We start from the raw sequence: 13377 nt of genomic DNA, 5'->3' as shown, positions 1-13377 counted from the left end.
AAGTGAGAGACTCTGCAGGCCTAGAGAGGCGGCTCGGCGGGCCTCTGTGCAAAGAGGGAGGAGGGCTTGACTGGAGATCTTCACGCAGGGCAAAGCCGACGAGCGTTTTCTGGGGGGCAAGACAGGTGAGCTGGCGAGAGGGCGCGGGGTTGCGTTTGCCAGAGAAGGGGGCAAAGGATCAGGGGGGGGTGGCCTAGGAGAGACACGCCCGCCCGCCCCCGCTGAGGGCAGAAAGAAGGGCGCTTGGCCCCTGGAGAGTCTGCCTTCTGCTCCTCTAGGAAGCAAAGAGTTTGGCAAGTCTAGCCACCATCACCCCCGCTTTCCCAATTCTTTGGGGAAAGACGGGTCGCCCTGTGTTGTGCAGCCCCCTTTCTCTCCCAGTCTCGAGGTAGGATGAGCTGGGCCTGTCTGTCTGCAGAGCTACACTTTACACTTGCTCAGGAACACTCTCACTTCTCCCAGTTTCCTATGTTCCAGGACTGCGTCTGGGTGTTGGGGGAGTGAAGCCCAAAATCCTCTCCCCAGACTTGGCTAGTTTCTATGGCTTGGAGGCCCTGAATTTTGGGTCCCTGTCTGCACTGCAGCTTTGAGGCTTTAAATAGGGTTGCCAACTCCAGCCTGGGAACCTCCTGGAGATTTGGGGGCGGTGTCGATGGAGGAGGGGGTTTGGGAAGGCGTTTCACCTAGACTCTATGGTAGACCAATAGAGTCAGCCAGGGCTTTTTTTGTAGAAAAAGCCTAGCAGGAACTCATTAGCATATTATGCCACACCCATGACAGCACAGCGCATTAGCATATTAGGCCACACCCCTGTGTCACCAGAAGTGTGGTCATCCAGCCACACCCACCTTTTGCTTCTTATTCTGTTTACCTTGTTTGTTGTCAAAACCCAGGGCTTTTTTTGTAGCAGGAACTCCTTTGCATGTTAGGCCACACACACCGAATGCAGCCAATCCTAATGAGTTTCTGCCACTGGGTGTGGCCTATTATGCTAATGAGCTCCTGCTGGGTGTGGCCAACTTGGGAGCCAGCCTGAACTCCATTCCTGTGCGTTCCTGCCCAAATATAGCCCTGTACTGGTCTCTGAAGCAGCTGTTTCTCCAGGCCATGGGAGCTGATCTCTGTAGGCTGGAGAAGATCAGTTGTAGGACAAAGACTGGCAGCTCAAGTTGAGTGCTATTGTTCCCAAGGCATGTTTATTTATTTTGTTAGCCTTATATCCCGCCCTCCCCACATTGTAGGCTCAGGGTGGGTACTACCAACATAAAGGTAAAGGTAAAGGTTCCCTTGCTCGAAAGCCAGTCGAATCCGACTCTAGGGTTGCGGTGCTCATCTCCGTTTCCAAGCCGAAGAGCCAGCGCTGTCCGAAGACGTTTCCGTGGTCATGTGGCTGGCATGACTAAACACCCAAGGCGCACGCTGTTACCTTCCCACCGAAGTGGTACCTATTTATCTACTTGCAATTTCTTGCTTTCAAACTGCTAGGTTGGCAGGAGTTGGGACCAGAGATGGGAGCTCACTCCATCATGCGGCACCTGGGTCTTGAACTGCTGAACTACCGACCTTCCACAGCCTGCAGTTTAGCGCCTTAACCACTTGAGCCACCGCAGCTCATCATCTACCAACATACACATCTGCAATTAATGCAGATTTACAATTAGAATATAACCCATTAAAATCAATAAAATCACCAACACACTAAAACAGTAACACACCTCAAGAGATAATATAGTGGTCCCCTCTGGCTTCTAGGAACTGTGGTCACTGGAGGGGAGGCCAGATCAAAGTGGATGCCCGCTGCCTCAGCTAAAGGCCCAGCGGAAGAGCTCCATCTTGCGGGCCCTGCGGAACTGTAACAGGTCACGCAGGGCCCTGATCTCATAAGGAAGCTCATTCCACCAGGCAGTTGAGGTAAATCGGACATCCCTAGGGCCAGGGACTACCAGGGGGTGTTGGTTCGTAGAATGCAATGTCCCACGAGGATCATATGGGGAGAGGCGGTCTCAAAGATATGCAGGCAACTGGCTTTATAGGGCCGTATAGGATCCGGATGCTAGTTTGTCCAAAGGGAAAAAAAGCCTCTTGGGATGGACCACTTTCCTCTCTGTGTTCTGGAGGAAGGCCAACACCCAAGACTGTGGCTGGTTACAGTTTTAATGCTATTGTGGCTCTGGGATTCTGAAGGATTGTTTTAAAACCATATTGAAGATTCTTGGGGGGGGGATGCTTGAAATCACTGGCATACGAGCAGGGCTTTTTTTTTTTTAAGGCTGTTCAGATGGGGCTTGAATACCATTAACAGCGAGCTAAACAAATGCATGAAGGAGAGGGCTAGCAACAGCTGTTAGCCATGGTGGCCAAATGGAAATAGATTCAGGTGGGTAGCCATGTTGGTCTGAAGCAGCAGAGCAAACTTCTGAGTCCAGTGGCACCATTAAGACCAACAAAGTTTTACTCAAGGTATAAGCTTTCCAGAGGCAAGTGCAATGCACACTTTGTTGGTCTTAAAGGTGCCACTGGACTCAAACTGTCTGGCCAAATGAAACCTTCATCTTCAGGGTTAGTGTCCTTCTGAAGACCAATTGCTGAGGTGTAACCACTGTTGAAAGCGATTGCTGTGGATTCCCCAGAGACATCTGGCTAGCCATTGCAGGAAAGAGAAGGCTGGTTTAATGAGACCTTTGGTCTGATCCAGCAAAGCAGTTCCTCAGTGCTCATGGGAGGTGGCTCTATCAATGGGATAGATTCAGGTGGGTAGCCTGAAGCAGCAGAACAGAGTTTGAGTCCAGAGGCACCTTTAAGACCAACGAGGTTTTATTCAAGCTATAAGCTTTCATATGTTGTTGTTGTTGTTCAGTCGCACAGTCGAGTCCGACTTCGCGACCCCATGGACCAGATCACGCCAGGCCCTCCTGTCTTCCGCCGTCTTCTGAAGTTGGCTCAATTTCATGTTCGTTGCATCGATGACACTGTCTAACCATCTCATCCTTTGCCGTCCCCGTCTTCTTTGACCTTCAATCTTTCCCAGCATCAGGGTCTTCTCCAGGGAGTGCTCCCTTCTCATTGGGTGGCTAAAGTATTTGAGCTTCAGTTTCATTATCTGGCCTTCCAGGGAACAGTCAGGGATGATTTCTTTTAGGATGGACTGATTTGAGCTCCTTGCAGTCCAAGGGACTCTCAAGAGTCCTCTCCAGCACCATAGTTCAAAAGAATCGATTCTTCGGCGCTCGGCCTTCCTTATAGTCCGACTCTCGCAGCCATACATGACTACTGGGAATACCATTGCTTTGACCATGCGGACTTTTGTTGGCAGGGCGATGTCTCTACTTTTTATCATGCTGTTTAGGTGCGCCATCGCTTTCCTCCCAAGGAGCAGGCGTCTTTTAATTTAATGGCTGCTGTCACAGTCTGCGGTGGAACGTGAAGTCTGTCACTACTTCCACGACTTCCCCTTCATATGCAAGCACACAAATGTGTCTGAAGAAGTGTGCATGCACACAAAAGTTTATACCTTGAATAACACTTTGTTGGTCTTAAAGGTGCCTCTGGGCTCAAACTTTCTCCTATCAATGGGAATCAGCCATGATGCACGAGAAAATATTATTTGAATATTATGAAATATTATGGAATGGAAATAAAGGGCCTGAATGTAACCAGAAAACACGGGACTGGCCGTGCAGGGTAGGGAGTGGTATGTCAGGTTACCAACCCTAGCTTGGGAAATTTCTGGAGATTTGGGGTTGGATGCTGGGGAGGGAGGCTTTTGGTGATGGGGGGGACCTCAGCGGGACCGAATGCCATAGAGTCCACCCTCCATGGGATCTATGTAGTCTGGAAACTAGTTGTGATTCTGGGGAAACTCGATATTGCCCCAGAAACTGGCAACCTTAGGTCAGCTGTTTACCTGTCCTTCTCTCCATTTCTTCTTTCCGTCTTTGTTCCCCAGGCAGACACGCAGCATGCCTGTTTAAGTTCGCAGTAACTTAGTCTAATATTTTCTTCAGTGTGACGGCTTACCTTTGTGAGGACGCCCACGGATGAAAATGGAGGAGCAAGTCCCCACGAGCTCCATTTCAGGGAAGGGATCCAAAGGGACATGGAAAGCCCCTCTTGTCACCCAGGATGAAAGAACCAAAGAATTTGTGCAGAGGAGACCAGGCAGTGAGGTAAAACAGGAGTCAAGCGAGGGGATGCACTGGGAAGCCCAATGGCAAGAGTTCTTGAAGACTGTGGAGTCTCCTCCCTCAGATACGTTGCCTGATAAACCCTCGCTGTGGGAGGATGCCGAGGCCTTTCTGGCCTCCTTCGAGCAAGTGGCTGAAGCCTGTCAGTGGCCCAAGGGAGAGTGGGTGGCCCAACTTCTGCCAGCCCTCAGGGGAGAAGCCGCACAGGCCTTTAGCAAACTTGAGGCCAGAGACAGAGAGGACTATGGGAAAGTGAAGGTGGCCATCTTGCAAGGGGACACCATGAGGAGGGAGAAACAGCGCCAACACTTCCGGCATTTCCGTTACCAGGAGGCTGAGGGGCCGAGAGTGGCTTACGGTCGGCTCCAGGAACTTTGCTTTCAGTGGCTGAAGGTGGAGAGGCACTCCAAGGAGCAGATCCTGGAGCTCCTGATCCTGGAGCAGTTGCTGACGGTCCTGCCTCCAGAGATACAAGGCTGGGTGAGGGACCGTGGCCCAGAGAGCTGTTCCCAGGCGGTGGCCCTGGCCGAGGAGTTCCTCCAGAGGCAACAAGAGGACCTGAGGCGGGAAAACCAGGTGAGACCCATTTGTTGTCTGGTTGACTTTGGGCCAGTCGCTTGCCGTTGGCTTAGCCTACCTCACAGGGTTGTTGTGAGCATGAAATGGAGGAGGAAGAGAACGCATGTGCTGCCCTGAGCCCCTCAGGGGGAGGGTGGGATAAAAAGGTGACGGAGATCGCCAGTGGATGCGGCCTACGTAACCCTCTTGTGCACGTGAAGCAGCCCGATTTGGGGATGTTTCTCTGGAAGGTCCTCAAGAGTTCATAGGCTGACACGTGGTACAGGGCTGCCAACTTCCCGGTGGGGCCTGGCGATCTCCTGGAAACACAACTGACAACAGTGATCAGATCTCTGGACTACAGCAATTTATTTATTTATTAGATTTATATCCCGCCCTATCCAACAGCTCAGGGCGGCTAACAGACGGCCATGCCGAGGCTAAAATATGCATACAAACAAAACAGCATAATAAAACAGTGTATCCTACATAAAATATGGTGCTCTGATAATTTACGTAAAAAACAAGATGTGCGACGTCCCACACTGGCAGCCAAGTTCTTCATAGCATGAGTGCCAGGAGAGGTGATTCCCCGGCTCTGTTGGGCGACATCTACCCCTACCGTATGGGGTAGATGGTTGGAATCTCACTGGTGGACTAGTGGCGGCGGCGGCTCGCCCTCAAAGGCCTGGCGGAAGAGCTCCGTCTTGCAGGCCCTGCGGAACTGCACCAGGTCCCGCAGGGCCCGGATCTCCTCCGGGAGCTCGTTCCACCAGGTGGGAGCCGCCACCGAAAACGCCCTAGCCCTGGTTTGGGCCAGCTTCACTCAGTTCTCCCTGAGAAAATGGACTCTTTCCTTGTTTTTATTTTAATTGTATTCATTTAAAACATTTTTATGCCACCTTTGTACCAAAACAGGGTCCTCTGGGTGGGGCTGTACCCTATGCCATTATACCCCACTGCGGTCCCTCTGCTTCCCAAACCCCATCTTCCTCAGGCTCCATCCCTGAATCTTTAAGAATTTCTCTGTCTGGAGCTGTCAACCTTACCTCCGTACATGGCAATAAACAATGCTCCCTCTAAGCTGTGGAGTCTTGTGAGCGAAAATCCTACTTTGTGAGCGAGCGATTTGGCTACTGCATAAGTAAGTCAGGGCCAGGGCTTTTTCGGTGGCGGCTCCTACCTGGTGGAATGAGCTCCCAGAAGAGATCAGGGCCCTGCGGGACCTTGCAGAGTTCCGCAGGGCCTGGAAGACGGAGCTCTTCCACCAGGCTTTCGAGTAGGAGCCGCTGCCGCCACTGTACCGCCACCGTGTTGTCATCTTGTTGGTGGAATCTTTTTACAAGGTGCGCCGGCCCTGGGATGGAAGAACTGACAAAGTGGAGTACTGACCAGAAGAGACGTCAGCATTCCCTGGGGCGTATCATCGGAATCCCCATCTTGGAATTGTTATAGTTTACCGTTGAGCACCGATTTTAATTGTAATGATTATTTATTGGTTTTAAATCGTTTTATGTATGGCATTTGCCTCTTACGTTAGCCGCCCTGAGCCCATGTGAAAGGGCGGGATATAAATCTAATAATAAATAAATAAAATATAAAATAAGCCTGCTCTGGAGCCCTTCATGAGCTAAGACAAAAAGTCTGTGAGCTGGAGGCTAAAAAACTGTGAGCTAGCTCACACTAACTCAGCTTAGAGGGAACACCGGCAATAAGGCTGCTAAATGTAGGGTGGGGGCAGAACCAGGCCCTTTACCCGTCACTCCCCTTCTCCAGCTCTTCCCTGAAAGGCTCCCTCTCGGCTGTTACAGGTGGCATTTGAGAAAGTGTCTGTGAGTTTCTCTGAGGTGGGCCAGGAAATGTCTGATGTTGAGCGGTGCCAGGTGCTCGCCGAACCCAAGCAGGAGGATGCCGGGGCAGCCAGCCTGCAAGGTAAGGAGGAAGGCTGTTTTTGGCCAAAGATCTGGGATGGTCTGAAGCTCAGGCGTGGCACCTTCTTTCTTTTTAGCTGACACAGAGGTTGGTGTTTAAAAACTCAAGTCCCTTGGCTTTTAAGGGGAGGAAAGACAAGCGAACGGCAGAGACGCCCCTGAAATTTGGCCTTGTTCTGTTTCTTCACAGCGTTCCCCTTGCAGAGGGAAGCATGCCCCTTTCACAAGCTGAATGTTTGAGAGCATTCTGTAACGTCGCAGTAGTTCAGCCAATAGCCAGGCCTGACTGCAGAAGTGCTGTTGGATATCAGTAAAGGTAAAGGTAAAGGTTCCCTTGCTCGAAAGCCAGTCGAATCTGACTCTAGGGTTGCGGTGCTCATCTCCGTTTCAAAGCCAAAGAGCCAGCGCTGTCCGAAGACTAAACACCTAGGCGCACGGAACACTGTTACCTTCCCACCGAAGTGGTACCTATTTATTTACTTGCAATTTCTTGCTTTCGAACTGCTAGGTTGGCAGGAGCTGGAACTAGAGACGGGAGCTCACTCCGTCATGCGGCACACTCGGGTCTCGAACTGCTGAACTACCGACCTTCCACAGCCTGCAGTTCAGCGTCTTAACCACTTGAGCCACCGCAGCTTCCTGGATATCAGTAGTCCATAGTATATTTTATACTTTTTTCAAAAAACAAAGGGTACCGTAATGAGAGTGAGGTGCTTGCAAATCCAGTTTTGTTTAGCACAGCATAATATACTGGGCATTTCTTAATGCCTTCTGATATCTGTCAGGACTCGACCCTGTCCTCTCAAGGTCTTTCCTGGCTTGCTGTTTTCTCTTTCACATCTCAGCACACTCGGTCAGGGACAGAAATGTGGGAGAGTAAGAGGGAAATATTTAGGACGGAGTTCTGTGAGGACAGAATTGGTGACTGTGACAGACCTTTTGGCCTGATCTGGGAGAATTCTTTTTCAGGAAAAGTATTTTCAGTGGTCTTGCACATTATATGTATAACCCGATCTCTGGAGTCAGGCTAAGGTTGTCAACCTCCAGGTGGGAGCTGGCATTTTCCTGGAATTAAAATGGATCTCCAGGCTTCCTCGGGAGGTGGTGGGCTCTCCTTCTTTGGAGGTTTTCAAACAGAGGCTGGATGGTCATCTGACAGCAGTTCTGATTCTGTGAACTTAGGCAGGTCATGAGAGGGAGGGCAGGAAGTCTTGCATTAGAGCTTAGCTCTTTCTTACATGCCCAGGGAAATACTGATTGCCATTTTGGGGTCAGGATGCAATTTTTCTCCAGGCCAGTTAGGCTGGAGATCTTGGAAGCTTTTTGTCGTCATCTGGGCATGGAACAGTGGTCACGGGATGTGGAGGGGGAGGTATTTGTGAATTTCCTGCACTGTGCAGGAGGTTGGACTAGATGACCCTGGAGGTCCCTTCCAACTCTATGATTCTATGACTAGAGAGATCCATTTCCCCAGAGAAAATGGCTATTTTGGAGGGTGGACTCTATGGCATTATGTCCTGCTGAGGTCCCGCCTCCAACCATGCCCTTTTCGTTCCCAAAATCTCCAGGAATTTCACAACCCAGAGTTGGCAACCTTAAGCAAATGAACAAGGACTGGAATTGCTAAAGATGTTGTGCTTCAGTCAGAATTTCAAGAAGTTTGGTGTAGTGGTTAAGTGCGCGGACTCTAATCTGGGAGAACCGGGTTTGATTCCCCACTCCTCCACTTGCACCTGGCTGGATGACCTTGGGCAAGCCGTAGTTCTGGCACAGCTGTTCTTGAAAAAGAGCAGTTTCTGTCAAGAGCTCTCTCAGCCCCACCTATGTCACAGGGTGTCTGTTGTGGGGAGGGGAAGGGAAAGGAGTTTGTAAGCCGCTCTGAGACACCTTTGGGTAGTGAAGGGCGGGGTATAAATCCAATCTCTTCTTCTTCTTTATTGGAAGGTGCCCCTCACTTCTTTTTAAATCCTGGAGTGAGATATTTGTCAGAAATGTGTTGTTTTTCTCATTTTGAATAATTTTTTTTAAAATCTAAGATGCAACTGGTCTGTTTGTTTCCATCGCAGAAGGACTTCCCCTTTCCAAACTTGACCACCTCTCCTGGCTGAAGAGTCATTAAATGTGATTGGCCACTATTAGTGGGGGGGGGGGGACCCTTGAGAAAAGTGAAATTAACATATTGGCATGTTTGCTTTTATTTATTTAAAGCCCTTTCTACTTTACGGCACTCAAAGTGACTTACAATGTAAACAGAACAAAACCCATAAAAATATATTCAAAAGCCATGAATCAAAGCAATAATTTAAATCTGCCAATAGGTAGAAAAAACTGAACTGATCAAATGCCGTCCTGGATAAAACCGTCTTCAGATACCTTCTAAAGATCGAGAGTGTGGGAGCCAGGCACACCTCCCTTGGGGAGGTTGTTCCATAATTGTGGGGCTACCACCGAAAAGGACATATCATTTGCAAAATAGTAAAAAGCCCAGTAGCACATTTAAGACTAACAAATTTTATTGTTGCATAAGCTTTTGAGAAAGGGTTTGTTTCAGCCTCTAATGAGGTTTCTCATTTTTATTCCAGCAGATGGTGTGAGGGAGAGCGAGAATGAGGGGGACCGATTTGGGGTCTCACTAGGAGGGGGCAAACATGAAGAGCTGAAAGAGAATTTTTGGAATCCGAACGGGCTGAAGAAGCAAGAGGAAAGCCACATGAAGAAGATGAGGGGTGAATCCAGTCCTGGTCAAGATGGGGACTTCCGGGAAAACCGAATGGCCGAAAGAAAGAATGGGTGCATGGGAGCTCACTGGGGAATCTATATAGAACAGAATCCCAATCAAAGCTTAGAGTTTGTTCAGACCTTCACTCGGAGAAGAAATGTTATAGAATGTCAAAAGGACCACACAGGGGAGAAACCATACAAGTGCCTGGAGTGTGGAAAGAGCTTCACCCAGAGTACAACCCTTATTGCACACCAAAGAATCCACACAGGGGAGAGGCCATATACCTGCTTGGAGTGTGGGAAGAGTTTTAATGAGAGCACAACGCTCATTTCTCACAAGAGAATCCACACAGGGGAGAGGCCATATCAATGCTCGGAGTGCGGCACTGGCTTCATTCAGAGCTCGAGCCTGATGTCACATCAAAGAACCCATACGGGGGAGAAGCCATACAGGTGCTTGGAGTGCGGGAAGAGCTTCTGTCAGAGCTCCCAACTTGTTCGACATCGGCGAACTCACACAACAGAGAGGCCATACAGTTGCTCAGACTGTAGCAAGAGCTTCGGTCACAAATCGAGCCTTAATAAGCATGAGAGGATCCACACGGGAGAAAAGCCCTACACATGCTTGGAGTGCGGAAAGAGCTTCTGTCAGAGCACACACTTGACATCCCACCAAAGAATCCACACAGGGGAGAAACCCTACAAATGCTCAGACTGCAGCAAGACCTTTGGTAACCAATCTGGCCTCATTAAACACCAACGAATCCACACAGGGCAGAAACCATATACGTGCTCAGTGTGTGGGAAGAGTTTCAGCCAGAGCACACACCTTATTAGACACAACCGAATCCACGCCGGGGGGGATCTTTCCACCAGAAACTCCCCATACAGTTAGGTCCTTCTCTGGGGCCCTGTTCTGAATGAGCAGAAGCTAGTTTTGGCAAGGACATGGGTTTTTTTGACAGCCATCTTTCTCTGTGGAGTTCTGGGGTTTGGTGGTTTGTTGGTGGTTTCAGCTGAGTGTGAGCATCAACAATTTCAGTATATTGTATTGTTTTAAATAAATTGTCCTGGACTTCCTTCTGGCTTAGAAAGGTGAGCATAAAACAATGAAGCCTGTATAAATGTCTGGATTCTCTGGAAAGCCCCTAGATTATTTATTTATGTATTTAAAAATGTTTATTAGCTGTCTTTCCCGCTTGTAGAACTCAAGGTGGTTTACGATAGAAATAAAGCATTATTTTAAATGCACAATAAAAGCAATTAAAAGTCCAATTAGTGCACTTTCCTCTGTCAAGACCCGTCCAACATAACTGGCTGTGAGAGCCAGTTTGGTGTAGTGGTTAAGTGAGTGGACTCTAATCTGGGTTTGATTCCCCACTCCTCCACTTGCACCTGGCTGGATGACCTTGGGCAAGCCGTAGTTCTGATAAGAGCTGTTCTTGAAAAAGGACAGTTTCTGTCAAGAGCTCCCTCAGCCCCACCTACCTCACAGGGTGTCTGTTGTGGGGAGGGAAGGGGAAGGAGTTTGTAAGCCTCTCTGAGACACCTTTGGGTAGTGAAGGGCGGGGTATAAATCCAATCTCCTCCTCCTCCTCCTCTTATTCCTCCTCCTCCTCCTCCTTCTCCTCTTTAAAACCAGCTGTTCTGTGGCCAAACTGACTCCTCTGTCATGCACAGGCCAGAGCCAATCCATCCCTACAGGCGGAAGAATACTCTTGGAGCTGAATAATTCTATAGCCCTGTAAATCTGGTAGAGCAAAAATAAAAGGGGTGTGTGTGTGTGTGATACCACTTGCAAGATTTTATTTTGGCCTAAACTTTTGTAAAAGCCTATTAGTGTGTCTGGTGCCACAGACCCGATTGTTTTTCTTGGTGATAAATGAGAAGGTATCAGGTGACTTTCCATTCCATTGCTGCTTGCCTCATGCTTTCCTCCTTCCTCTTCCTGTGGCACTGTGAAGGAATAGCCTGCAGGTTTCGGTGATATCTGAGAAGCTGCTTCTTGGGCATGCTGTCCTTTCCCCCAAAGCAGCTGCTGGGAGGATAAATGGTACCTCATGGGTGGCAGAAAGAGCCAGTGTGGCATAGTGGGTAAAGTTTGGGACTAGGATCTGGGAATTCCAGGTTCGAATCCCCTCTCGTGCCATGAAAGCGTGCTGGGTGACCTTGGGCCAGTCACGCTACTTTCAGCCTTAAAAAAACAAGTCTAGCCACCTAGTGGTGCATAACGCTAAAGAGCTAGAACTTCTGGCAGTCAGACAATTTTAAGATCTCCTAGCTATACCACACACACTGCCATACGATACTTATAATTATTATGGGCTGCAAATTGCCTGGCCAAGGGTCAGTCATCTTTGTGGGTAATTTATTGATTTACCTCCCTTATACAATTCATTTATAGTCCACTTTTATCTCCAATGGGGACCCCATGCCTCTCCTCCATTTTATCTTCATGCCAAGCCTACGAGGTTCCTGACTCCATTTATTTATATATGATTGGATTTATATCCCACCCTCCCCACAAGCGGGCTCAGGGCAAGTCAGAACACATTAAGATACAGTATAATAATATAGTTCATACATGTTCAGATATCAACAGATATCAAAACAATTCAATTTCCAGCATCCACAGATGCCTCCCACAAGTGCAGGGCACGTGATGACTAAAACAAGGACCCATTTAGACTTTCAGCTAACCTACCTCACAGGGTTGTTGTCCAGATCAAAAGGGGGAGAGGAGAATGATGAGAGCTGCTTTGGAGAAGCACTGTGGAGAAAGACTGTATTTTTCCTCCTGGGGAACCATTGTTGCCAGTCTCCAGGTGAGGACTGGAGATCACTCAGAATTACAACTACTCTTCAGATGGCAGAGATCAGTTCCCCTGGAGAAAATGGTGGACTTTGTGTCATTATACCCTGCTGAGGTGGTGCAGGGTCTGCCAGACCCAGTTTCTTGCTGTGGAAGCTGATTGGGTGTTTTTGGACCACTCACAGACTTTCAGCCTAACCTACCTCGCTGGGTTGTTGTGCAGATCAAAAGGGAGAGAGGAGAATGATGTGAGCCACTTAGGTCCCCACTGTGAAGAAAGTCTACTTTTTCTAGGTAGAGGCTACAGGAAGTGGGAAGGAGTTGGAAACCTGAGGTCAGAGGGGTAGATAACAGTAGGTTGATGGCTGACTGGGAAGGAGATAGACTCCACCCTCCAAACCAGCCATTTCCTCCTGGGGAACCATTGATGCCAATCTCCAGTTAAGGGCTGGAGATCACTCAGAATTACAACTGCTCTTCAGATGGCAGAGATCAGTTCCCCTAGAGTTTGGTGTAGTGGTTAAGTGCGCGGACTCTAATCTGGGAGAACCGGGTTTGATTCCCCACTCCTCCACTTGCACCTGGCTGGATGACCTTGGGCAAGCCATAACTCTGGCGCAGCTGTCCTTGAAAAAGAACAGTTTCTGTCAAGAGTTCTCTCAGCCCCACCTACCTCACAAGGTGTGTGTTGTGGGGAGGGGAAGGGAAAGGAGTTTGTAAGCCGCTCTGAGACACATTTGGGTAGTGAAGGGCGGGGTATAAATCCAATCTCTTCTTCTTCTTCTTCTAGAGAAAACGGTGGACTCTGTGTCATTATACCCTGCTGATGTTGCCACAGCAAATTGACACTGAGGGCCCAAGGCCGGGGCACCCACCCAGAGCCTCTTTCTAGAGCTCATTGTATTTATTTCCACAACGGGCCTTATTCCTATCTATATATCTAATAGCCAAGTCGCCCCCTGGTGTGCGGATACCTAAATCCGCGCACCGGGGGCACCTGGGGGGGAGGGAGAGTTTTGTGCACACGTCCCCAGGTGTGCACAAAAATCTGAAACTCTTTAAAAAATGTTGGGGGGATACTTAAATCCCCCGAAACGGACAGAGCGTCCCCTGCGCATGCGCAGGGAATGCTCTGCAAACTCCCTCGGCGCCACTGGCGCCGCGGGGGGGG

General features: G+C 49.3%; 2 protein-coding genes across 2 annotated transcripts in view; one reads left to right on the top strand and one right to left on the bottom strand.

Moving 5' to 3' along the window:
* The window catches only part of LOC107123806, a 26144-nt gene extending 15607 nt beyond the window's left edge, over positions 1 to 10537 (top strand). Inside the window, 3 exon segments of the mRNA XM_015427151.1 lie at positions 4122 to 4760; positions 6554 to 6674; positions 9259 to 10537. Coding sequence (XP_015282637.1) covers positions 4122 to 4760; positions 6554 to 6674; positions 9259 to 10289 — 1791 coding nt within the window. The 3' untranslated portion in view covers positions 10290 to 10537.
* Positions 1 to 13377, bottom strand: part of LOC107123819 (zinc finger protein 850-like) — a 399053-nt gene that overhangs the window by 374922 nt on the left and 10754 nt on the right. The gene's annotated exons all lie outside the window — the stretch shown is intronic.

This window comes from Gekko japonicus, unplaced genomic scaffold (assembly GCF_001447785.1).
Source record: "Gekko japonicus isolate JY-2015 unplaced genomic scaffold, Gekko_japonicus_V1.1 scaffold712, whole genome shotgun sequence".
In the NCBI taxonomy this organism is placed as follows: Eukaryota; Metazoa; Chordata; class Lepidosauria; order Squamata; family Gekkonidae; genus Gekko; species Gekko japonicus.
This window is presented reverse-complemented; position numbering and strand designations above follow the sequence as displayed.